The following is a 25,012-nucleotide window of genomic DNA, read 5'->3' as shown; positions in this document are numbered from 1 at the left end:
CAGCTCTGTAATCTCAGGGATAATGGGAGTTATTGCCCCAGGATCCTCAGCCACAATGGCCTCAGGACCCAAAAACCCCGCCTGTAGAAGCCTTCCCTGTTAACCTACAAATAACAAGACAATGTCCACTGGCTTGGTACCCCCTCCCGGCCCCAGACTTAAAAGAACCACACCAAGCTGTCCACAAGGGTGGGATCCATGCTCCATGAACCAAATCTATATTACAAAACTTTAATACTAACCTCCTAACCCCCAGTCCATTATTTGTACAATGGGAGGCTTTATTTAGAGCTGAATGCCTGATACAGGCTAAAAAGAGTGACGTACATAATCAACAACTAGGACCACAACAAAGGCAAGAGCCACTACCTAGATTCATAAATTGGAATTATGACCGACTGTTTGGTCAGGGTGATTTTTCCACAGGAATCCAGCAGGCTGTAATTCCTGCTGGCTGTTTTGAATAGGTCTGCTTATATGCACTACAGGCCTGGGACTGCCTAACCCCCTTGTCCACAGGGCCTGGAGAGACCTCTTCATTAACCTTCTTAAAGTAGAAACCAACCAAAACTCTCCCAGACTTTATACTAAGAGTACAGGCCAGTTTAGATAGATAAATAACAGACCCCACAGCCAAAGCAATGCTTTTAAACAACCTTGTCTGGGAAGGGATGATTCCTGAGCACAGACAAGCACGCCAGGGACTAAAAAATGAACATTACGACAAATGGGTTGTGGCCATGCATGACATCAGGACTGCCACATACCAGGCCTCCTCCCTTTCCCAGGCCTTTGCTGTTGTAACCCAACCCAACTCAAAATGTTTCAAATGTGGAGAAACTGGACACTGGAAAGAAAATTGACCAAAAAACGGTTCAGCTGCCACTCGACCCCTTAAAACCCTCTGTCCTCACTGTAAAAGGGGCTTTCACTGGAAAAGAGATTGTAAATCTAAATATGACAGAGGTGGCAAAATTTTGCCACCTTTAAACTTCTTCCAGGGCAACCCTCAGCCCTGCTAACAAGAGGGAAGCCACAAACATTGTGGGTAACCAATATTACAGAAAATACCCATCCAAAATTAACCATAAAAATAGACAGTAAGCCTTTCAAATGCCTCCTTGACACCCAGGCTGATAAAACCATCTTAAGGAGCCCTGAGGCTCCCCCACACTGGGAGTTAATACCAGGACCCTAACTGATGGGAGTAGGGGGCCCCTCCCAAGCATTCATCACTAAAATCTTCTATAAATGGGAGGATCCTGATGGAGAGGTTGGCACAATAAGACCCCTGATTGCAGATATAGCCACAAATCTCATAGGATGAGATATCCTGGAAGACCTCAATGTAGTTCTTGCCAGTGGGTCTGAAGAGAAATGCCTTAAAATAAATGATCATATGAGGTTCCTAAAACAAAAGAACACCTATCCTAATGGTGCGCCACTGTTGATTACCAGACTCCCTGCCTGGACTGGATCACCAAGGAACCAGTCTGGGTGGAACAGTGGCCATTACCCATGGAGAAATTACTCATTTTACAACAACTTGTAGAAGAACAGTTACAGCTGGGTCACATTAGGCCCTCCAGGAGCCCATGGAACACCCCAGTCTTTGTAATAAAGAAAAAGACAGGGGCATGGAGACTGTTACAAGGCCTCAGAGCCATAAACAAAACCAGGAAAATATGGGGATCACCCCAAAGAGGCCTGCCCATGGTCTCTGCTATCCCCCTTAATACTCCCCTGTTAGTTCTAGATATAAAAGACTGCTTCTTCTCCATCCATTTACATAATAATGATTGCCAACATTTTGCCTTCTCAGTTCCAAAAACTAACAATTCTGGGCCAGCTGATCGATATGAATGGCAAGTTCTGCCACAGGGAATGGCAAATAGCCCTGCAATCTGCCAGGAGGCTGTTGCAAATACACTGGCACCCCTTCTGAAAAAACGCCTACATGTTTATCAATACATGGATGACCTCTTGGTATGGCAAGACGAGGATTCCTCTCTGGAGGACTTGAGAGATTCTATGATAAACACCCTAGAAACAAGATGCTTTATGATAACCACAAATAAGATACAATCAGTTCCCCCATTACCTACCTACTACTGTTAAGCCCCCTAAACCTATCCTGGATACTCCCCGTCTCCTTACCCTTAATTCCTTTCAGAGCTTTTTAGGCAATATTAATTGGCTAAGGCCCTGGCTTCCCATCCCCACAAGTCAATTACAGCCACTCTTTGATCTCCTAAAGGGAGATAAAAACTCAGTCTCTAGACAGTATCTAAACCCAGATGCCAAAGAGGCTCTCCAAATAATTAACAACCACTTCCAAAAGGCAACACTAGCCAGATATGATCCCAAGGTGGTGGGTCAACTCTTTTTAACTCCTACCTCACCATGGTGGGAGCAATTCATCAGCCACATGGAGTACTAGAATGGCTTCACACACCAGTAGGGGGCGCACCTCACTTTCTTACAGAAGTAGACACCCTTGCATCTATGATTCATCAAGGAAGAGATAGAACCCTACAGATTATAGGAAATGAAATGAACCTGATACCCTCATTATCCCCTTCCCATTATTGGATGTACAATGGCTCCTAAAACATCATTCCTCTTTTTCAATTAGCTTAATAGGCTTCCTGGGACAGACTGATAATCACTATCCCAAAGATAAATGGATGTCAGTTATTCCAGTACGTTGCTGGTTCCCACCTCGGCTCTTCTTTCAAAGACCCATAAAAAAAATACTACAACAGCCTTTACAGATGGGGGAAAAAGGGGGCAACATTGGTTGTATGCGACTCCCCTAATGACCCCCCCACGATATATTTTCAGCCTCTGTCTGATAAATCTCCACAATTTAAAGAGCTCTTTGCCATCTATATGGCCCTTAATAAGATCGATGAACCCTTCAACCTTTATTCTCTGACAGCATTTATGATGTTAACTTACTCCCATGGTTAGGTCGATCCTTTGTCAAGATAGATGGCAACCCCCCTCACCCCTGCTAATTAAAATTTCCACACTGCTACAAAAACGGGTGGCTCTGTTATTTGTCCAGTTTATCAGGTCCCACTTCTCCCTCCCAGGTCCTCTTACTGAGGAAATGCCATAGCAGATGAGGTAGCCACTGCTGGAACATTCTCTGCCAGCATAACAGATGCCCAGAACCTCCACCAGGCCACCCACATTAATTTACAAGGGCTCCATCTCAGGTTCCCCCACATTCCCCTCAGACAACTTAAACGCATTGTTAAAACCTGCTCTTCCTGTGCATCAATGATACGTACCCCTGCTATACAACAGATGGGCACCAATCCTCGGGGGCTAAAATCTAATGCCCTCTGGCAAGTTGATGTAACCCATGTCCCCCAATTAGGCAGACAAAAATGCGTATCTGTAACTGTAGACACTTACTCCCACTTCCTTTGTGCTAATGCCCAAACTGGTGAAAGTTCAAAAAATCTAATAAATCACATGCTTTCATCTTTTGCTTTCACGGGACTCCCCTCACAAGTAAAGACAGATAATGGCCCAGCATTTACCAACTCTCCGTTTAAAAAATTTTGTGAAGCCTGGAAAATCACCCATCATATTGGCATCCCATATAACACACAAGGACCAGCCATTGTGGAGAGGTCACATAAACCTTAAAAGACCAACTGCAAAGACAGGCTAAAACAACATATTCTACCAACATTCAATTAGCATTAGCCTGTTTACCCTTAATGTACTCAATGTATATCCAGACTCTGAAGCCCCCCATCGCCCGGCACTGGGCCCAGACACACCCCATACCACCCATCATGGTTAAATGGAAGGACCCCCTTGATGGAATCTGGAAAGGACCAGATCCATTACTGACCACAGAGAGAGGATTTGCTTGTGTTTTTCCACAGGATCAATCAAAGCCTATCTGGGTTCAGAAATGTCCGTCACCTCTCTGCCCACAAAAAAGCTGGCTCATACGACTCTGTCAGAGATGACGAAAAAGAGATCCATGATCTGGCGGAGACTGCTTGCCACAGATGATCCTGCCCCCCCAGCTTCCTTCTCTGTCATCCTCATGGCCGTTTTTACCCTACTTAACACCAACACTTCGGCCAGCCCCATCTCCCCTAATACTATGCTCTGGAGATTTTATGTCAGGGAAACATATCAAGGAAAAAAATCAAATAATCGGAACCAAAGACTGCCCCCTAGTGGGCTGTCAAAAACCCATAGAAATCATAATATACCCACATGCTAGCAGATACAAAACTAACGAATATGTTTGCTTTCCTTTCCGACAGATCCATCATGCCTCAAGGAAGTTGATACCTGTGGGGGCTGCTGCTACTTCAATCTCTGTAGGTTGGAACTAGGATTCACTGGGGGATATGAGGGCATAACAGGACAGGAAAGATCCATCTACCTAAAGGATAATAAGTATCTCTATGGGAACCATGACTATTCCCTAATATATGTTGCAGATCCATGGGACGACTGCTGGCATGTCAGAGTAACAGGAAAATTCTACCCAGGCACATTCTCTAGCTACCCTACAGCTGACTTTCATATCTCTCGACAGCTTGTACCCACAGCTAAGCCTGTGCTAACTCATCATAATACTATTCTACAGGAAAAACAAACAGAGGACCAGATAAGATCAACCATGTCCTGGAGCCAATACTTTCAATATGTTGCTAACTTTCTTCCCTTCACCACCCACCCTAATGCCTCTAACTGTTTCTTTTGTGCATCCAGCAATAGACCTTTACTGACAGCAGTACCAGTTAATACCACCCTTCTTTACCCAGAAACAAAAAACGATTTCACTGACTCTCATCTGATGGATATTCCCTTATTCGAACAACTGGCTAACTATCCAGTTTGCATTTCCAGCAAGATTAAGCCTAGTCATTACAAATGCCTCACTAACATTACTCTCTCCGGGACAGCATGCATTGTCCCTCCTCTTTTTCTATGGTGCAAAGGAAAACCCCAGCCCTGTATTAACTCCTCTTTGTCCACCTTTTGTGTACCTGTGATGATTATTCCCCACGTGTATGTATTCGAGGAAGAAGAGGCCACCCTATTCCTTCACACCTGCCCCTGAAGAGAAATCTTCATCCCCCTGCTAGTGGGACTTGGACTCGCCCTCTCTCTGGGTGCTGGAGGCACTGCGACTGCGGCTGTTGTGCAAACCCATCACCTGGCAGGAGACTTTCGAGACAAGCTCAACCAAACAATGGCATCCATGACTGACAGCCTTGAGTCTCTCCAATGACAAATGAACTCTTGCCAGGATTGTGCTCCAAAAGAGAAGAGCACTAGACCTAATAACCACTGTACGGGTGTGGAGAGGGATGTGAGGGGATGGACGTGTGTAGTATTGGGAGAAGAATGCTGCTTTTTTTGTAAATGAATCAAATATTGTTGAGGTTGAGACCAATGTTAATACTCTCAAAAAACTTCGTAGCAATCTATTTTCAAGATATCAACCCACCGAACAATTAAGTTGGTTTAGCAACCCCTTGTTTTCATGGCTCCTACCCTTTGTTAGCCCCCTGATTATGGTGTGTGTTATTTTGGTGCTTGCTTCCTGTTTCTTCACTTACAAATTACTATCATTGCAAAAATTACGGCCAATGAGGTCATGGTCAATTATCAGACTTTGGATTCTCCTGAGATACATGAGTTGGCTCTTAAAGCTTGTGATAACACTTCTCCACTACAAAACAAAACAGGGGGAGATGTTGGGGGACCGTGCTGCTAAGGTTGCAGTCCACCATGTCTGGATAGCTCTAAGGAGCTCTGCGCTATATGGAGGACTCCCTTTCCCAGTGGGGGCTTCCTGCTCTCTGCCTGACCTTATCTGGAAAGCGCCTCCAAGCACGGATGCCTGGCTTTATTTGGAACATGACCTTTGGCATAGTCCCATGCAGGAACTGCCCCCAGAATTTCAAGTGGAGCTTTGGCTACCATCTCCACCCTATATTTTTCCCTGACCCCCACTGAATAAATGAGCCATATCATTGAATCTGACTCCTGGAAGGTCTTTTCCATCCGTGCTCACTGGACATCCTGACCCCGTTCATCACTTCTGCTCCCTTTGTTCTCGTGGGTCAGTGGCCAATGGCCCATGAGGGGAGGAAGAGACCCACAGGCAACAAGTGCTTTTACACTCTGAGCCATCTCTCTAGTTCCAGTTAAAAATTTTTTTGATTGATTTGATTTATTTTTATTTTATTTATGAGTGTGTGGCCTGCATTTAAGTGCCTTTGTGTGTGAAATGCCTACAGGGCCCAGAAAAGGGGGTCAGATCCCTGGAACTGGACTTATGGATGTCTGTTAGCCCACATGTGGGTGCTGGGAACCCAACTCATGGGCTCCTCTGCTCTAGCTGCTCATTTTACAGGTAGGACCATGAAGACTGAGATTTGAGTGACCATTCAGGGTCACCAAGGACAGAGGCTGTGGTAGAGCTGGCCTGGCCCCAGATGAAGGTAAACATCTTTGATTGATAGGGTATTTGTACCAGTATCAGTATTGAAAGGAGAAACAAATCCTCAGGTGTGTATTTGTAAGAGGTGAAGGTGCCCTCAGCAGAGGGAACAGTGGGAGAAGACGTGAGAGCAAAGTGCGATCAATGGCTCCTGACTACTCATGTACTGAGCCCATGTGGTTTAGAGTTGTTTTGTTTTGTGTGTGTGTTATATGTGCATGCCTACATACATGTGTGTGATTTTTTTATTGTTGTGTTTGGTTTGCTTGTTTGTTTTTTCGTTTTGAGACAGTGACTCACAGTGTAGTCCTGGCTGGCCCGGAGCTATGTAGATCAGGCGGACCTCAAACTCACAGAGATCTACCTATGTCTCCGGAGGGCTGGGATTAAAGGCATGGGTGACTATGTCTGGCCATGTGTGTGTTTTAAGACAGGGTCTTGCTATGTGGTTCAGGTTGACCTAGAACTTGTGGTAATCCTTCCCCAGCCTTCTGAGTGCTGGGATTATAGGCCGGTACTACTACTCCCAGCACTAAGTGATCTTATGAGTCCAGGAAGGTAAAGAATAAAAGTCTTGCTTTTCTTAGCCCGAATTTTAATAACTACACAATGGTTGCTACTATTTGCCTTTTAGAATTTGAAAAGTGATTTGTCAGGCATTATCTTATTTGAACTTCACCCCAGATATTTTCAGATAGGAAACAAAGCAATTTTAAGAAACTTTTCCAAGATCACACATCAATCATGCAGGAGTGTTGGGCCTTGGGACCTAAAACCATCAAATCCTGTTACCAAGTATAGTTTCCCAACTTAGAGCTAAGGCAGTGGCAAAAATAGGAAGCAATTTGCACATAGACTATAAAATCCCACTTTTGTAACATCATTTACAGACCTGTGATGTAGCTTTTTTCACAGTGTCAATCTTGAAATAGAAGGTTGCGTTATTCTCTGCATTGAGCTTTCTGATAGAATGATCAAGTGCATCCTTCAGGTCAGGGCTGTCTGCCGGTATGTCCTGGGGGCATCCAGGGCAGCTCTTGGGAAGTGGTTGTACCAAATCCTCCCCTAAAAGAATGAGATTTTTATTTTATTTATTTTTATTTTGTTATGGCTGTGTTGCCTGCATGCGTGTAAGTGTACCTATGTCATGTAATGCCTGTGGAGGTCAGAAGAGAGCATTGGATTCCCCTGGAACTGAAGGTAGGGACAGTTGTTAACTGCTATGTGGGTACTAGAACTAGAACCCAGATCCTCTGAAAGAACAGCCAGTGCACGTAACTGCTGAACCATCTGTCCAGCTCCAACAAGCTTTTTTTTTTTTCTTGTCTTTTTGAGACAGGGTGTCCTTGTAGCCACAGATGGCCTGGAACTCGCTATGTAAGCCAGACTGGCCTCAAACTCACAGAGATCTGCCTGCCTCTGCCTCCTGAGTACTGGAATTAAAGGCGTGTGCCACCACATCTGGCCCAAGGATCAAATTTGAAGTCAGCAGTTATGCCTAAAGAGTAGTCTAGCCTAATCCCTGTCCCCAGCACCCTCCTTTAGACAGGTTCCCATGGTAACCCAGAGCAGTAGAGAGTGAGGGAAGGTGGTTTGTGTGGTAGTTACTTCCTTCCTCTCTTCTGTGTCCTCCTCAAGCTCAGCTATCTGGGGAAACCTAGTCAACCATGCTAGACTTTTCTGGAATTTTTACATATTTTTTTCATCTGATACAGTCTCATGTATCCCAAGCTAACCTTGAATTCTATTTGTAGTAAAATATGACACTGAACTTCTGATTTCCCTGCTTCCACCTCCTGAGTGCTGGGATTATGGGTGTGCACCACCACACCCAGTTTAAAATTTTGCGTCTTTGATGGAAACTAAAGGAAAACATGGCTTAATTTATAGGAATGACTCTATGGACAGTTCTGCATCCATGGCTCTGGTGAACAGGCAGCTTCAGCTTCTCAGTATAGGATTTGTTCACCTATTTTCTAAGTACCGGAAAACCAGCTCTTTGTATAAACTTTAACTATGCCTGCCCCTTCCATTGTAACATGCAGACAAATCCTTTAATTGGAAGGATTTCATTCTGCGTGGTTAAAAATGAGATATGGTTCCCTCCAACTCACATCAGATTTAAGAGCAATTTGTACACAAGGAAATCCAGTTGGCTCTGCACCTGAAGGCCAACTTTGCCCAAGGGAACACAGATGGTCCCTTCTGTCATCTACAGGGCACTACCAGCTGCCACAGATGAAGCACAGCTGGGCAGGGAAGCGGGCAGTTCTCAGAAAGGGAGCAAAGGCACCTTTGCTTCACCATCGGGCACCCACTTACTGTCACTCACCTGGATAGAGATCACAGCTCTGGGAGAATGCAGCAATTTTTTGTTCAATGTTCACATACACCTTATCTCTACACTCACCAACATCCTGGTATTTCAAAAGAATATATTGCATAAATTAAAGCCAAATTTGAAAATAAACAATTAGTAAAAAATAGAAGACAGTATATCTACTTTCCAAAGCAGACATGACAAGACTACCTACTATGCAATGACCATGTAAGTAAATGGGTTAAGTCATCCGTGTGTACATGTGAATGCAGAGGACAGAGGTCAATGTCAAGTGTCTTCTCAGTCACTCTCCACTTAATCTCCTGGAGTTCACTGATTCCACTAGACTGGCTGACGAGTGAGCCCTAGGGATTCTGTTTGCATCCTCAGAGGCTGACAGGTGTGCGCTGTAACACATGGCTTCTTACATGGGTGAAAATTCTAAATCAGGTCCCCATACTTATATGGCAAGCACTTTGCCAACTGACTTGACTTCTCCCTACCTCCATTTTTTTTAAAGGCAAAGACCAGCTGAGGATATGGCCTCCTGCACATACCTGTGTACACACATGCATATACTCCACACATGCAACGTAATTTTTAGAATATTTTTGAAAAAATTTTAGTAAAATAAACACATTAACTGAATTATTGAGAAAATTAAAACCAATTTTTATGTATGAAATGCTGAATTCTATTATACATTGCTGACAGAATGTAAATTGATGTATTTTAGCAAACCACTAATCTATAAATGAGTTTAAAAAGCACTTATAATGATTTATGTCATGTATAAAACCTTATGCTGAAGAAAAACATACCAAATGCAGGAATAATTTCATTCTCAAAGATGTTTGATGAGTGACTAATTACATGAAGAATAGAAATAGCCCAGGCATCCAAAGGTAGGAGCCAAGTTTTAAAAACAATCTGTGGTGTTCTTGCTGGATATTATATAGCCATTTTAAGTTTCCCAAGAGTTCCAATGAAGAAATTCTTAGATGAAAGAAAACAGCATGTAAAATAATCACAACTTTTTTTTTTTGTCTTTTTGAGACAGGGTCTCCCTGTAGCCCCAGATGTCCTGGAACTCATTATATAGACCAGGCTGGCCTCGAAATCATAAAGATCCGCCTGCCTCTGCCTCCCAAGTTCTGGGATTAAAGGCGTGCACCACCACACCTGGCTATAATCAAAACTTTTTAAAAGACAAAATGTTACTGAAAAGTGTCCCTCCTTGCACTTCCCTCCCCCCCAAAAAGATGTGGCTCTTCAGCTGCGGTTCAATATTAAATGCCCACCATGATTCCACAACGTCTTGAAGTTTTTAAACAATATGTGTATTTCAAGTAAATCAGTACATATATAATAGGGGTCATCTTTTAACGTTATAGGGAATGGGGCACAGCTACAATGCTTTCATTTGGGGTATGGAGGTGTGTGCAGAAAGCAGTGCAACATTTCTCAGTTCTATCAGCACATTTGATTCACTTAGAAGCTCTAATACTTAGGCCATTCTGATCCAGGCACCCATCCGACCATTCTGGGGGAATGCCTGGGATAGGCATTTTATTTATTTATTTAGATGTATTTTTATTTTATGTGTATGAGTGTTTTGCCTGCATGTAAGTGCACAATGACTGTGGAGGCCAGAGAGAGCACTGAATCCCCTGGATCTGGAGTTACAAATGGTTGTTAGCTGCCGTGTGGTGTTGGAAACCAAACCCAGGCCCTCTGCAAGAGCAGCCAGTGCTTTTAACCACAGAGCCATCTCTCCAACCCCCGACCCCACCCCACCCCCGCGCCCCATCCAGCTTGTTAAAAAGCTTTCCAGGTGATTCTGGCAATCTCAACAGACTGAGAACTATTTATGAAGTCACTCAGAACATAACTTTTAACACACAAATCATCTGAGAATCTTGTGAACCTATAGATGCTTCCGGATGTGTGGGTTCAGGCTTCTGGCCTTCTAACAAGCTCCTTGGATACTAATGCCACTAGCCCTGGAGCACACTGAGGAGCAAGGGTTAAATCTTACCCACTGTGGGAGAAGTCATTTCCTTTATAATTTCATATCCTTTAATTATTATAAAATCTCTGAGAGGTAGTTGCTAATACCACTTCCTATTTTCAAGTAAGGACGTGAAGTCTTAGAGAACTTATAATAAAAACATTTGCATTTTTTCTTGTTGCAAAGAGGTAACTAAACTGATACCTTATAAGCAGACGCAAAAAGAACAGCTCTGCCTGGCACTGAGAGCCACACAACCCCAGTCAGATGTGGTGGCACACAACTTAATCCCAGCACTCAGGAGGCCGAGAGGCAGGTGGATCTCTGTGAGCTCAAGGGCAGCCCAGTCTATATAATGGATTCCAGGCCAGCTGGAGCTACAGGGAGACCCTGTCTCAAAAAGACCCCACCAACAACAAAAAGAATATGTAATGTTAGAGAGTTTCTCTTTTTTGAGTAAAAAAAAAATATGTATGTATATGTATATAATAGGACCCATACATGTGAAGATATATATGTTATGTACATATAAAACATAAGCTTCCCCATTTAAGACATCAAAAGGTGCATTAATTACATTCACCACGTTGTGCAACCATCATGACTGCTTCAAAAGTTTTCTTTACTGCCAACAGAAACTCTGAACCAGGAAGCAACAAATGACCGTTCTTCTCTTTCTCAGTCCTCCTAAATGTTAGTCTACTTTCTGCCTCTATGAATTTGCCTATTTTGCATATTACACATAAGCAGAATCATACAGTATTTATTCCTCTGTGGCTGGCACAATGTTTCAAGGCTCACCATGTTGTAGCACGGGTCGCTCTGTGTGTGTCACATTTCACTTACCCGGTCATCATTTGATGGGCGTGTAGATTGTGCTCACTTTTTGGTTGTATGAATAGTACTGCTATAAACATAAATACACGTTTCTATCACTTTTATATTTTATTACTTCTATTTCATGTATTTGGATGAATCTGTGTGTATATTTCCTTTTCCTTCCTGCCTTCCTTAATTCCTTTCTCTCTTTGAAACAGAGTCTCATGTATCTAACGCTGACTTCAAATTAGCTATGCGGTCAGGGAAGATCTTGAACTAATCCTCCTGCCTCTACCGCCTATGTATGTATAGTTTGTATTATTATTATTATTATTTTGCTGCTTTTTTGCTTTTTACGTGTATTGTCTGCATGTGTGTTAGTACACCCGTGTCATGCAATGCCCATGGAGGTCAGAAAATGGTGTCAGATCCCCCTGGAACTGAAGTTACACATGGTGGTTGTTAGCTACCATGTGGATGCTGGGAATCGAACCCGGGTCCTCTTCCAGAGCAGTCAGTGCTCTTAATCTCTGAGCCATCTCTCCAGCCCCTTATTTTGCTTTTTATATAACATACTGTAATGACTTTACTTTGCCACTAAATGCTCTATAAACAATATTCTAGTATATGGTATACTATAATTTGCCTAATCATTTCCTATTGCTGCACATATAATTTGTTTCAAATGTTTTACCATTAAAAATAACATCAAAATTAACATACCATGGTCTAGATTTTCCTCTTTGCTCCCAATTAACACAACTTTAGATACAAAACTATTAGATTAAAGAAGCATCTGCCACAATGTCCTCAGAAGGCTCGTGCCTCGGTCTTCCTGGCAGGCAGCTAGCCACAACACCTTGACAGACATCATTTCAACATAGCTGTGGCTGAAACCACAAGATGTCATCCACAAAAGGGACATAAACCCAGAATGTGTTTGTTAAAGATCAAAGTAAAAAAGGGGATATGTGGAAACAAGCTGAGCAGAGTGCGAAGTGAGGACTTGTCCTGGGTAGACCTAGAGGACAGAGTAAGAACACAGCCACCCCCAATCCCTGATGTAATGTAAATACTGATTCTGAAATGTGCAGATTGTTTGACAAGAAACATGAGCTCCAAGGATCCCCAGTGAACTGCTAAATGTCACCTGGATTTTAGAGTCTTCACATACAGCTTGATTGTTTCTATGCCTGTAAGTGCTGTTAACACATTGTTAAAGACTCTATCAGTAAACTTTAGCCTACTTACACTGTTCAGAAGGGACTTGCACTCTGGAGTTAGGAATAGAAACTTCTCCTTGGAACAATTGGTTTGCACAATTGAGTAGGTAATTTCAAAGTTAAATCCAGCCACCACCTGAAACGATTCTAGATTGAGTGCTTGAAGTTCAGTTTGAACATTATTGACAGTGTGAGGATCTTAATTGAACTGAAGTGTTCAAGAAACACAAACCATTATTATCACTAAATAAAAGCATTACTGAACAAATACCAAGCATCTTCACACACACACACACACACACACACACACACACACACACACACGACGATATGTGCAATATATGCATACATTTCTAGATTTCCTTAAATTAAGACCCAGCAGTCTCTCCATGCCAGAACAGTTTTCCCTGAGTTTTGTGAAGCAATGATGTTCTGGCTGGGAGGATGGTGAAGCTGGAGCGGGCTCTCCTGGTGAGTCCTCTGGTTCTCAGATCATCAGGTACTTTGTTCTTTGCCCCATTTGATAGCTGTACAAGAATACAGTGGGGTAAAGCACACATCTCACAGAGAGGGAAGTTGAACTAAACATAGAGAATGTTACCAATTAAAGTGAATGATTCATGGGACCTAGTCAATTCTCAGAAAGGACTTGATGAAGTAGCCAATAAAAAGGCCAGATTATTAGCTTTTTCTTCCCTACCACCAGGAGGATACAGACATTAGAGTCTAGGATGTACCCAGAAAGTCATGCCCACCTTTTAAGGAACAATTTAATTTTTTTTTTTGGTCTTTTTTGAGCCAGGGTCTCCCTGTAGCCCCAGCTGTCCTGGAACTCACTATGTAGACCAGGCTGGCCTTGAACTCACAGAGATCCACCTGCCTCTGCCTCCTGAGTGCTGGGAGTAAAGGCATGTGCCACCACGCCTGGCACAATTTAATATTTTGAGGCCATATTTAACTCATAACAGCAAGATGATACTATAGATTCTTTAAAACCCTGAAGTCAGAATGACGTTTCCATTTTGCTATTTCTGGAAGAACATGTGGAACTGAGTTGCTCATTAAAAAAAAACTTCAAGGGAAGGGTGTAGGAGAGACTCACATTTCCCCTTTACACATTGCACTGCGCTACTCACTTGAACCCAAAGGAAAACTCCTTGCCTTAAGAGCTAGTCACATAGCCAGGCATGGTGGCACACACCTTTAATCCCAGCACTTGGGAGGCAGAGGCAGGTGGATCTCTGTGAGTTCATGGCCAGCCTGGTCTACAAAGTGAGTTCCAGACCAGACCAGCTGGGGTTTCAGGGAGACCTGTCTCAAAAAGACCTAAAAAAAAAAAAGGAGCTAATCATATGAAAACACAGAACTCTTTAACACTGTCCCAGGATGCAACCATATACATTCCTTCTGCTAATGATTTAGCTTAGGTGACAAAATACTAATCTAACAATTTTTTGACCATATCATATGGCATGAAACATTTGTAAACAAACCTGTCTTTGGGCTATTTTTACTTCCTCAAGAGCAAAGAGATGGGAATGATCCGTGTTATTGTTGAAGTGTTCAATGCCATGTTTCAGAAGCTGCTCCAGGTCGGGGCTGTCAGTAGGTATCGGATGCACACAGCCCAGGCAAGTATACTCCGCTCTTACCGTGGGGCCCTCGGCTTAACAGAAAGCAGACAGAGGCAGCGTTAACAACTGAAACCAGCACTCCGATACATGACCCTAAATTCGGATAAGCAAATTTTCCTGTAAATTCTAAATGAGTTAGAAAAAGTGAGAGTACAGGACTGCTTTTAGTCAGAAGAAAAGGCTTCTCACTCAGGAATATTTCTACAAACAAGATCAAGCATAATGATTTTATTTTCATATTATTTAGTTGGTCTCAAACTATCTATGTAGCTAAGGATAGCCTTGAATTTCTGGTCCTCTTTCCTCTGCCTCCCAAGTGCTAGGATTACAGGCATCCTCACTATGCATGCATTATGTGGTGATGAGGATTGTATTTCCAGCCCCTTATTTTAAAATATTAATTATCAAAGTAATACTTGAATTCTCCATTTTATAAAACCAAAACCAATATATATATATATATATATATACATATAGCATTATTTTTCAGTGTTAATGAAAGCTCCTTGAAATCTAACTTGGTTTGATATATTTCATGTCATTCAATCTGACAAACTCAGTCTGGTGGTCTTTGCTCTTAGAAAGCAAAAGGAAGCAGGGCATCGTGGTGCCTTTAAGCCAGCACTCAGGAGATAAACACAGAGGCCAGTGGGTCTCTGTGAATTCGTGGCCAGCCTGGTTATGGAGTGAGTTCCAGGTCAACCAGGGATACACAGTGAGACCCTGTTTAAGAGAGAGAGGAGGGGTGGGGGAGGAGGGTAAAAGAAACCCACAGACAGGTCTGTCTGTAAATTTTTCATGTTACACAATACGACATGAAAAGGAGTCACAAATGCATCCTTGGAACTGGCCTCTGGAAGGCAGAATTGTAGCACACTAATGTCCTGGAACAACATATTCAGCATCTCTATAGTATGTCACCACAGTGCAAAGTGCTCTGAGTACTGGCCCTACTCATCCATGTAGAATCTATAAAAGATATCCTTGGAGTTCAGTTCTTTCAGGAGGTTGCATTGAAAGATAAACAGCCCAAGGCCAAAAGGAAATAATCAACAGCCATCAATAAGTTTAAAAACCATGTATACTAATTTCAAAATCATCTCTATAGAAATGTCAGGTAGGGTGGAAAACCAGTCAGCTACCCAGGGAAAGATGAATGGGCATTCTTCTTGCCCTTCCTACCCTCAAAAGTGCTCCTTCTCCCATTCTTCTGCATAAAGCAGGCCGGAGGCAAAGCAAACTGCCCCCAGTCTCTCGACTGCTTTCATCTTTTTTGATCCGTAGTCATCAGCAATTCTCCCATCTTTCCCACTGAATTCCCCTCCAACTTTATTTATAACCTTGCCCATTGCCCTGATTCAACATCTTCTGCAAGGGAAAGGAGAGAAAGCTATGCATATTCACTGACGAAGTTTTTCCTACACTCATATTGATGGAGGGAAGTTCACAGAAATCATTATGAGGAAAGTCGTATTGAGCAGCTCACAACTGGGGGTCAGCGGGGCAGCACAGCCCAACACTATTGGCCTCCTGATTGTGTTCCAATCTTATCATGTTGTCAGCATTTGGTCACTATAACAAACCACCTGAGATAGGCTTTTGGGAACATTTAAGCTCCAACTACATCTAGGTGTGGTGGTGCACACCTGTAAACCCTGCACTTGGAAGGTCAAGGCAGGAATATCAAGAGTTTAAATGCCTATACAGGAGTTCATGCTCCACTATATGGCAAGTTTAAGGCTACCCTGGGCTACATGAGACCCTATCTCACAAAAAGAAAGGAGGAAGAGGAAAATGCAACTGTAGTACATACAGGAAATGCCATCCTTGGTGATGAAAAGCCTTCGATTCTGAGGCGTGTCTCGCCTCTGCCCCCTACCCACTCTGCAGAGATCCCCTTACTCAGGCACCTGCCTCTACTGAGCATCAGGTTAGGGTGTTGGGGCAATACTTGCTAGTTTAATACAAACATCTTTTTTAAAGTATTTTGCCATTTTCCCACATACCGTTCAGTGGTTGTTCATTCTTACAGCAGACTATTCTTCATTCACTTCAGAGTGCCGACAAATACCCTCAAATTACATGGTGAATGTTATGATCATCTGCATTTTCCTGGCAAGGGGCCACAGCTTTCATCAGATTTGTCAAAAAACAGAGTCCTGAATGCAGGAGGGAGCTCCTGGCTAGAGCACAGCACTCCCTCTACCAGCTGTCTGTACCTCGGATCAGCCTTCTGCATCAGGCTGGGAATGCTGGTAAGATGCAGAGATACGCCTCCCAAACCATCCTAATTTCTCAGGGCTGCCTGTCCCTTCTGCACCCACCCTCACATCTCATGTTGATAACTCATGTCACCTTCAACCCTCTTAACTCAGACATCCTCATCTTTTTCTCATCTCCCCTGATCTCTTTCTGGCCTCCTGTCTTTCAGCTGTGGCTGAATCACAGTGGACTGATCTGTCTTGAATCTGTGTTTTCTACCTGTCTCTCATCTCCTTCACAGAAGTGACCATTAATGCCTCTACATAGCCTAACCCAGCACTTGGCATTGTGACTTCAAGGAAAGGTACCTCTTTGACTGACTAAAGAGAAAGCCGTTTGCCTTCTATGCTAGTCACATGAAGAGAAGAGCACTTCCCACTAGCATGCAGCCACATACTTTCTACTTGCCAGCAACTCGTTTTAAGTAATAAAACCCTGATTGCAAAGACCTAACAAATTTAACAACCTTAAATTTACAACATTAATGAAGGTGTTAATAATGGTTATATCTGCTAAGTTGCTCCATAATTATGTTCTTATGGAATTTCATTTATTGAGGGCCTGCTCTACCAACTCTACTGCTAACTGCAATCTTGGGCAAGTGACTTAGTCCTTGACCCTCAGATTCCTCATCTGAAAAATGAAGATGTAACATCGTGCTGGTAGAGTTCTAAGAATTGAAGGAGGGGGGAAAAAAAGAATTGAACGAAGTAATACATGTATCTAGATCTGCGGCTAGTACATGTTAGCAATTACTGTCATCTGGATTATCATTATACGTTAAGAAGATTGCCAGGCATTGTGCCTTGAGGTGGATCATCTCATGTTGTATCACACCAATCCTGTGCCGTGTGCAGTTCGGCTTTCTCCCTTCCTACCTAAGGAGGAGGAAAGTGAAGAAGATGGAAAAGATCTAGATGATTCCAGGGCAGGGCAGCCTATGCTTCCTTCATTCACTCTAGGAGGATGCCTATGATTGGAGGCAGGCCTGGGTCTCTCCATCCTTTGTGTATTCCTGGGCCCCAGGAAAAGACACGGCTTACAAGGAAGAGTTTGAATAGTTCTGAAGGAATGATTGACACAAGCCGGGCCCAATCCCAGGACTGTTTAGCTCCACCCCACTCACACACCCACCACGCCTACACACCCACACGTTCCCCTCACCACCTCACATGGGCGTCTGGTCTGGGTTGTGCTCCTGGCACATAGTTACCTGCTCCAGGCACATAGTTACCTGCTCCCGCCTACTCCCACCCCCAGGGCAGCGCCCCTGGATGTGCCAGCTACCTGGGGTAATCTGGCAGGTCTGGGTCGCCACAGAGAAGTTCATATTTCTTCTCTTCCCCACGGTTGCTGTACATGCTCCTGTGGCCTAAAAGAAAAGAAAAATCCCATTCAGCCTAATCTTTCCAGTAGAGAAGTCTACCCAGCACTGTTTCTAAACACGCCTGAGCCTTCAACAGCTGCACCAGCTCCCCAGCCCTAAATATGACTTCTTTAAAAAGAAAAAGAAAGTGAAGTTTGTTTTTGTTTTTTTTTTTTTAAGCAGGGTTTGGGACATGAGAAAGAATGTTCTTGTCAACAAGTGATTATTATTCACAGGCCGCTGACATTCATGTGTCAGAGGAGAGGCAGAATAAAGTAAGGCTTCTAAAGAGGAGCCTGTCCAAGATGGACGCCTGTGTGAGGAGCAGCTTGCCACCTCTCCTTTGATTTGCTTTCAGTTTCAGCATCTGGTACTCTATATAAACATCAATTTTACCTCCTACAACATCCGGTTTCAACTCTGCTCTCTGCCTCTCAGAATTCTGTGTCCCCCAGCTTGTGGAGATATGCCACATGTATCTAACAGGTTGTTGTAAAGAGTAAATGTGTCCACACAGAAAGCACCTAACGGAGCGGCACACGGTACAAACTTCGCTATCGGCAGCTGTCCAGTCATGAGGGTCGAACGTTTTTTGCCTTGCCGTTCTTCAGCCTGACCCGCTGGACTTTTAAGAGAGGCTTTTGTGTGGGGCTAGAGCTGGCCTCCCTGCCTGCAGCTCTAAGGGACTAACTGTGCAGGGCGTAGCAGCTGCCAGGAGAGCTCCCTGAAGGGCAGAGCCAGAGTGGCCATTCTGGTCTCCTGATCTGGAGTCCAGAGCTTTTTATACAACTGTGGGTGACCACTGTGTTTAAACACAGGGAAGATGCTGACATCGGAGAAGGAAATTCAGGCCTGTGAGAACTGAAACGTCTCAGCAGATGACTTCCTGCCTGGCCTCCCTGCACTGGCTCAGGGAACCAGCAGTGGTGTCCAGCTATGCTGCTTCTTTAAGGTCTACAGTTAAGAAGGTCCTTTGTATAATTCATCTCATTTCATCTTCCTACAACCTGAAGAGGTCATTTTGTCTCACTTTTGTAGGGGAAAGCATCAATCGAGAGAGGTAGAGCGATTTCCTGTACTCACCAGCTCGTTAGAGGCAAAATTAAGATTTGTAGTAAGGCCCCACATCTTGAATTCAGTCCAAATGTGGTTCTGTCTGTCTGTCTGTCTGTTGTCACGTGGGTCTGGCACACATGCCCTGTTTGGTTTCTAGGGCCGCTTTCTTATGAGTGGACACAAACCTGTCAAATGGTTGGCATATTCCTGATTTTTTCTGTCTTCTCAAGAACTCAGGTATAACATTGCTAAATATTTTTTTATGTGTATGAGTGTATTGCTTGCATATATGTTAGGGCACCCATATCATGCAATGCCCACCGAAAAGGGCATCAGATACCCTGCAACTGGAGTTATGGGTGGTTATTAACTGCCATGTCAATGCTGAGAATTGAACCCAGGTCCTCTGCAAGAGCAGCCAGTGCTTTTAACCAGAGCCATCTCTCCAGCCCTAACATTGCCCAACCATAACATTTGACATATCCAAATGTTTATGTGCATCTTTCATACACAGGCTCAATAATATTAACCGCTCCAATGTAATTTTAAAAATCTGTAACTGATGAATGTGTAAGAAGGAATGGTATATACATATTATATATAATGGAACCCCATTCAGCATAAAATGAATGAAATCATGTTCTTTTCGACATGAATGGAACTAGAAATCAAGTTAGATGAAGTAAGCCAGGTACAGAAAGATAAAGGCCACATTCTATCCATATGTGTCATCTAAAAACACTGATGTCACAGAAATCAAGAGCAGAACAGCAGTCCCCGGAGGTTGGGGGCAGGGGACAAGGAAGGCTGACCAATGAGTCCTGAGTTAGTTACAGTTAGACAACAGCAAGTTCTGGTATGCTATTTCACAGTCGAGTGACTGCAGATAACAATTACGTGGTGCACATTTCAAAAAGCCAGAAGAAAAGATTCTGAATATCATTACCATGAAGAACTGAAGAATGTTTGAGGAGATGGATGACCCTGATGTAAACATTATACAATGCACACAGGTCAGATCTTCAGGTGTGCCTCCACCCTATGCACAGTTATGTTATTATGTATCAGTTTAAAAATTGATTTAATTTAAATGTTATAAATCCTGTAGGTCACATGAAGCAAGCTGGGGGCTTGGGAGAAGGAGCATACTTACAGCTTCCTGAGCGTCCTTGTATTCACAGTCTTGCCACGTTTTACCACTTTGGACAGAACAGTTACCCTCCTTGATTTGATACTTGAAGGAATAAAATATGTCAGTACCAACCTGCCAAAAGCAAGGAGTGACAGGAGTTCATTCAGGGGACCAACAGTAAACACCTGGGGCCTGGCACAGTTACACATATCAATCTTGATTTGATTAAGTGAGAACCAAGTATTTATTACAAATATAAATAATTATATTATCATAAATAATTCCTTGGAAGAATGCTTATAATATACTTTCATATTTTTGATTTATTATTTATTTTTATTTTGTGTGTATGAGTGTTTTGCCTGCATGTATGTCAGTGTCCCATGTGTATGTAGTGCCTGTAGAAATCAGGAGAAGGTGTTGGATTCCCTAGAACTGGAGTTAAGAACAGTTGCTAGCCTCTATGTGGGTGCTGGGAACCCAACCCGGGTTCACTGCTAGAGCAGCCAGGCGCTCTTAACCGCTGAGCCATCTCTTCAGCCTCCCCACTTGATGATCACAAAGCAATATTCATTGTATTAACTCTTTTTTTTTTTGGTGAAAACTGGTTTTGCACGTTATATATATGTCTTTAAATGTCTGGAATGAAGCTGGGTGTCAAGGTGTAGCCTGGAAACCTAGCACTGTACTTGGTGGACTGAACAGGAGATTATGAAGTTCGAGGCCAGGCTGAGCTACATAGTAAGACCCTGTCTCAAAAAACATGGGCCAGGTTACAGCTTAGTGGTAGCATGATTGCCTTCCATGTACATGGCCCTGGGCTGGATCCCCACTGGTGGGGAGGAAGAGGAAGAGGACTACTCTGACAGATTATAGCAAAACCCTGAAAGCACTGCACTCAGCAGCCAGCCAGGCACTCTGTGCACTGCAGCCCCAGAGCTCCAGGAAGCCGAACTCAGCTGTGTTGGATTGTGAAACAAATGTTTAATTTTACTTCCTGAAAACAACCACAGGGATTTTCTCATTTTCTCTTTTAGCCTCATGATGTCACGTGGTTGGATTTTTTTTCTGACATAACTAGCTGTTTGACTAATCCAGAGAAATAATCTTTTAAAGTGAAGTTTATTTAAATATTCTTTATTTTTTCTATTAATTTAATTTATTTTTTAAATAAAAAATTGTTTCATGGCCAAACGAGACCCTGAAGGCATCTTAGCTCTGATATCTGAGAGTTTTCCAGATAATCACGCTTCTCATTCTGCTTCTTCTTAGAGCGAGGGTAAAGGGAGAGGGAATCAGGGGAAGGAGATGCAGCAGAAAAAGAAGAGGAGAAAAATTTTTTTTTTTTTTTTTTTTTAAATCTTTTTGAACAGGGTCTCCCTGTAGCCCCAGCTGGCCTGGAACATGCTATATAGACCAGGCTGGCCTGGAAATCACAGAGATCCATCTGTCTCTGCCTCCCAAGTGCAAAATTGTTTCTTTTATGTGGATGAGTGTCATGCCTGCATGTATGTAAGTGCACCCATGTTGTACAATGCCTAAGGAGGTCAGAAGAGGGCATTGGATCCCCTGGAACTACTGTTAGCTGCCATGTGGGTGCTGGGATTTGAACCCAGGTCTTCTGCAAGAACAGTCAGTGCTCCTATCTCTCCAGCCTTTTAAACAAACTCTTAAAATTTTCATTTTTCTTCAAATTATGCATCTTTCTAGCATTTGTCTCCTACTTAAGTGCACTAATACAAAGGTAAAAGTATATTAAAAATTCTAACCAAAGCAGGGACTAGGGACACAGTTTAGAGTGCTTGTCTAGCATGTATCAAGTCCTGAGTTTGATCCCCAACCTCACATAAAAATGGCATAGTGATACACTCTTGTAATCTCAGCACTAGGGAGATGGAGCTTAGAATTTTAAGGTTATCTTCAGCTACCATAGCAAAGTTTGAGGTCAACCTGGGCTATATGACACTGTGTCTCAAAACAAAACAAACAACAAAAGAAACCCCAATGGAAACATTGCTATTAGGATGAATCAGCCACACAGACTTGGTGGTAGATATTTCGTGTAAGGCAATAGAACCATACTAATTTCTTTTCTCATTCCTCTTATACATATCCATAAAGGGCTTTCTTATTCAAGGTTAGGAGGTCTTTGTATTTGAGTGCAGAGACCCAGTGAATTTTCCTGCTGCAGGCTGACTGCATTCTTGGATTCACTACCAGGCCTGGTCCCTTTCAAATTTCTCTGTTTACCACTGTTTCCTTCACCCTGGCATACTGCTTTCCTGATCTACCACAAATCTGATCTTGACTGCTTGGGGACTAGCCCTCTCCTGCACTCTACTACCAGGCCAGAGAGCTATGGGCTTCTGCTTCAGATCATCGGTTTTCTAGTAGTTGTGGTGTGTGTGTGTGTGTGTGTGTGTGTGTGTGTGTGTGTCTAGAAGGGTGATTTGAAAGCCTGCTGGGGGTGCTGGAGAGATGGTTCAGCAGTTAGGAGCACAAGCTGCTCTTTCAGAGAATCCAGGTTTGGTTCTCAGCACCCACATGGTGGCTAACAACTTTCCTTAACTCTAGTTCCAGGGGATCTGACTCCTTCTTTTGGCCTCCATGGGCACTGCATGACATAGATGCACTTACATGCATGCAAGCAAAACACTCATACACATAAAATAAAATGAAACCAATAAATAAAAAACAACATTGAAAGCCTGCTGGACTCTCAGTGAAAAGGCAAATCCAAGTGACTTCAAGGTTTACCACCTCACTTACCATTTTAGTGGCCTCAGAAACACGGTACAACACAAACTGGTTGCCAGTGTGGTTCCTGGCATTATACTTCTTCAGAGCGGCATCCACAGCCTGAAAAACATCCTCGTCATTGCAGTCAATTTCCTGGGGCGCCATGTCTTGACTTAAACTTGGTAGCAGCCTGGAGAAGAGGAAAAGGATGGTAATCAGCTTCATGATTTAAGTCCTCTCTAGACTCTGAGGGATGGTTGTACCAAAAACTGGAGGCCAACTCAGACACTGATCTTAGCAATCGCCAGTCTCCTGTCCTGTTCTCTTCTCTCTCTGCCTCAACACTTGCGGCCCTAGTTAATGTTTGCTGCTCTGTACTATTTACCCTCACCCAGAGGAATAAACAAGACTTGGCTGAGCCATCCAAGCAAATTTCAGGCTGGAATATTGCAACACTGGGGTTGTTGACCTGCTCGTTTGCCTTTGGAAAAAAACGTGGGAGTGCAGAGCACATTTCAAAACACTTGCACAACTTGGTACTGTAAATGAGAGCAGAAATTAATAAAAGAGAAGCAAAAGCCACCAACTACCTCCATTATTCCCCTGTGACTTTCCCAATACCATTTTCAAAGGTCACAGCATGTGTAAACAATAAGTGCAATGTGCAAACACCTTTCACACACACACCATATATATAAACATACACACATACATATTTTGGTGTGTGTGTGTGTGTGTGTGTGTGTGTGTGTGTGTGTCTTTTTGAGACAGGGTCTCCCTGTACCTCAGCTGTCCTGGAACTCACTATGTAGACCAGGCTGGCCTCGAACTCACAGAGATCTGCCTGCTCTGCCTCTTGAGTGCTGGGATTAAAGATGTGGACCACCGTGCTCAGCCACACCACACTTTTTGTAGGATATCAGTCTGTACAGAAGTAGACTGCTGTTGCTTCTGTTCCGTTCCTGAAAAGCCCAAGAAAGCATGGGGACATCAACAGAGGACTGGGAGTTCCACCCGGGACATGGCTGAAAACTTATGGGCATCCAGAGCCTCTGCTCAGTTCTGTCAGCTCCATAAAGGAAAGTGCTTCCAGGGTGCAGGAGGCACAGGAGAAACAGGAGGCATCCTGAGTGGAGCTTGGACCTTGGTTTTGTTTCTAGTTTTGTAGATATAGGTATCTTTCACTCACTAAGTCCAAACTAACTTTTAGATGAAGGTCTTTTGTTTAGCGAGAAGTCTAAAGACATGATTTAACCTTCTGTAGACGGTTGCCTTCGGCTAGCAACACACCTCAGTGGGTAAAAGTGTTCACTTCGCAAGCTTGATGCCTTGAGTTCCATCCCCAGAATTCACATAAAAAGTCAGATGGTGCTGCTGTGAACTGGTGGCAGAGCTCAGGGAGTGTCAGGAACCTTGCAGATATCCTGGAGTATGCACACACAGTCGCAGAAACAAGAGACCCTGCTTTAACAAGAAGGAAGCCAAGGAACCACTCCAGAAAGTTGTCCCCTGCCACGTGACAGCGTGGCCTGTGTGTCCACTCTCAGATGCACACACATCACAAACCGTCACACTAATAATAAACACACAATAATAATTTTTAAAAATTTAAGGAAAAGGGGGCTGGAGAGATGGCTCAGCGGTTAAGAGCACTGACTGCTCTTGCAGAGGACCCGGGTTCGATTCTCAGCACTCCCATGGTGGCTACAAACCGTCCTTAACTCCAGTTCCAGGGGAATCCACAACACGGGTGCACTCACATACATGCAGGCAATACACTCATACACATAAAATAATAAATTAAAAATATTTTTAAAAATTTAAGGAAAGAAAGGAGGGAGGAAAGGGGAAGGAAGGAAAAAAAGAGAAGGAAAAAGAGAAAATATCTTTTCTTTTCTTTTTTTTTTTTTTTTTGGTTTTTTTGAGATAGGGTTTCCCTGTAGCCCCAGCGGGC

General features: G+C 43.3%; 1 protein-coding gene across 2 annotated transcripts in view; it reads right to left on the bottom strand.

The window, feature by feature from the left end:
• The window catches only part of Kng1 (kininogen 1), a 34,045-nt gene extending 10,616 nt beyond the window's left edge, over positions 1-23,429 (bottom strand). The window contains exons 1-7 of one of the 2 annotated variants that reach the window (XM_008823638.3): positions 23,089-23,429; positions 20,341-20,451; positions 18,053-18,137; positions 14,363-14,535; positions 12,898-13,005; positions 8,829-8,913; positions 7,389-7,561 (exon numbers count right to left, since the gene is read on the bottom strand). In XM_008823638.3, coding sequence (XP_008821860.1) covers positions 7,389-7,561; positions 8,829-8,913; positions 12,898-13,005; positions 14,363-14,535; positions 18,053-18,137; positions 20,341-20,451; positions 23,089-23,283 — 930 coding nt within the window. In that variant the 5' untranslated portion in view covers positions 23,284-23,429. The remainder of the gene's footprint in view (positions 1-7,388; positions 7,562-8,828; positions 8,914-12,897; positions 13,006-14,362; positions 14,536-18,052; positions 18,138-20,340; positions 20,452-23,088) is intronic. The other variant, XM_008823640.3, reaches the window with a different exon arrangement.
• Positions 23,430-25,012: the final 1,583 nt, after the last annotated feature.

This window comes from Nannospalax galili, unplaced genomic scaffold (genome assembly GCF_000622305.1).
Source record: "Nannospalax galili isolate Female #2095 unplaced genomic scaffold, S.galili_v1.0 scaffold1349, whole genome shotgun sequence".
NCBI classification, from domain to species: domain Eukaryota; kingdom Metazoa; phylum Chordata; class Mammalia; order Rodentia; family Spalacidae; genus Nannospalax; species Nannospalax galili.
Note: the sequence above shows the minus strand (reverse complement) of the source record. Positions and strands in the feature narration are given on the sequence as shown.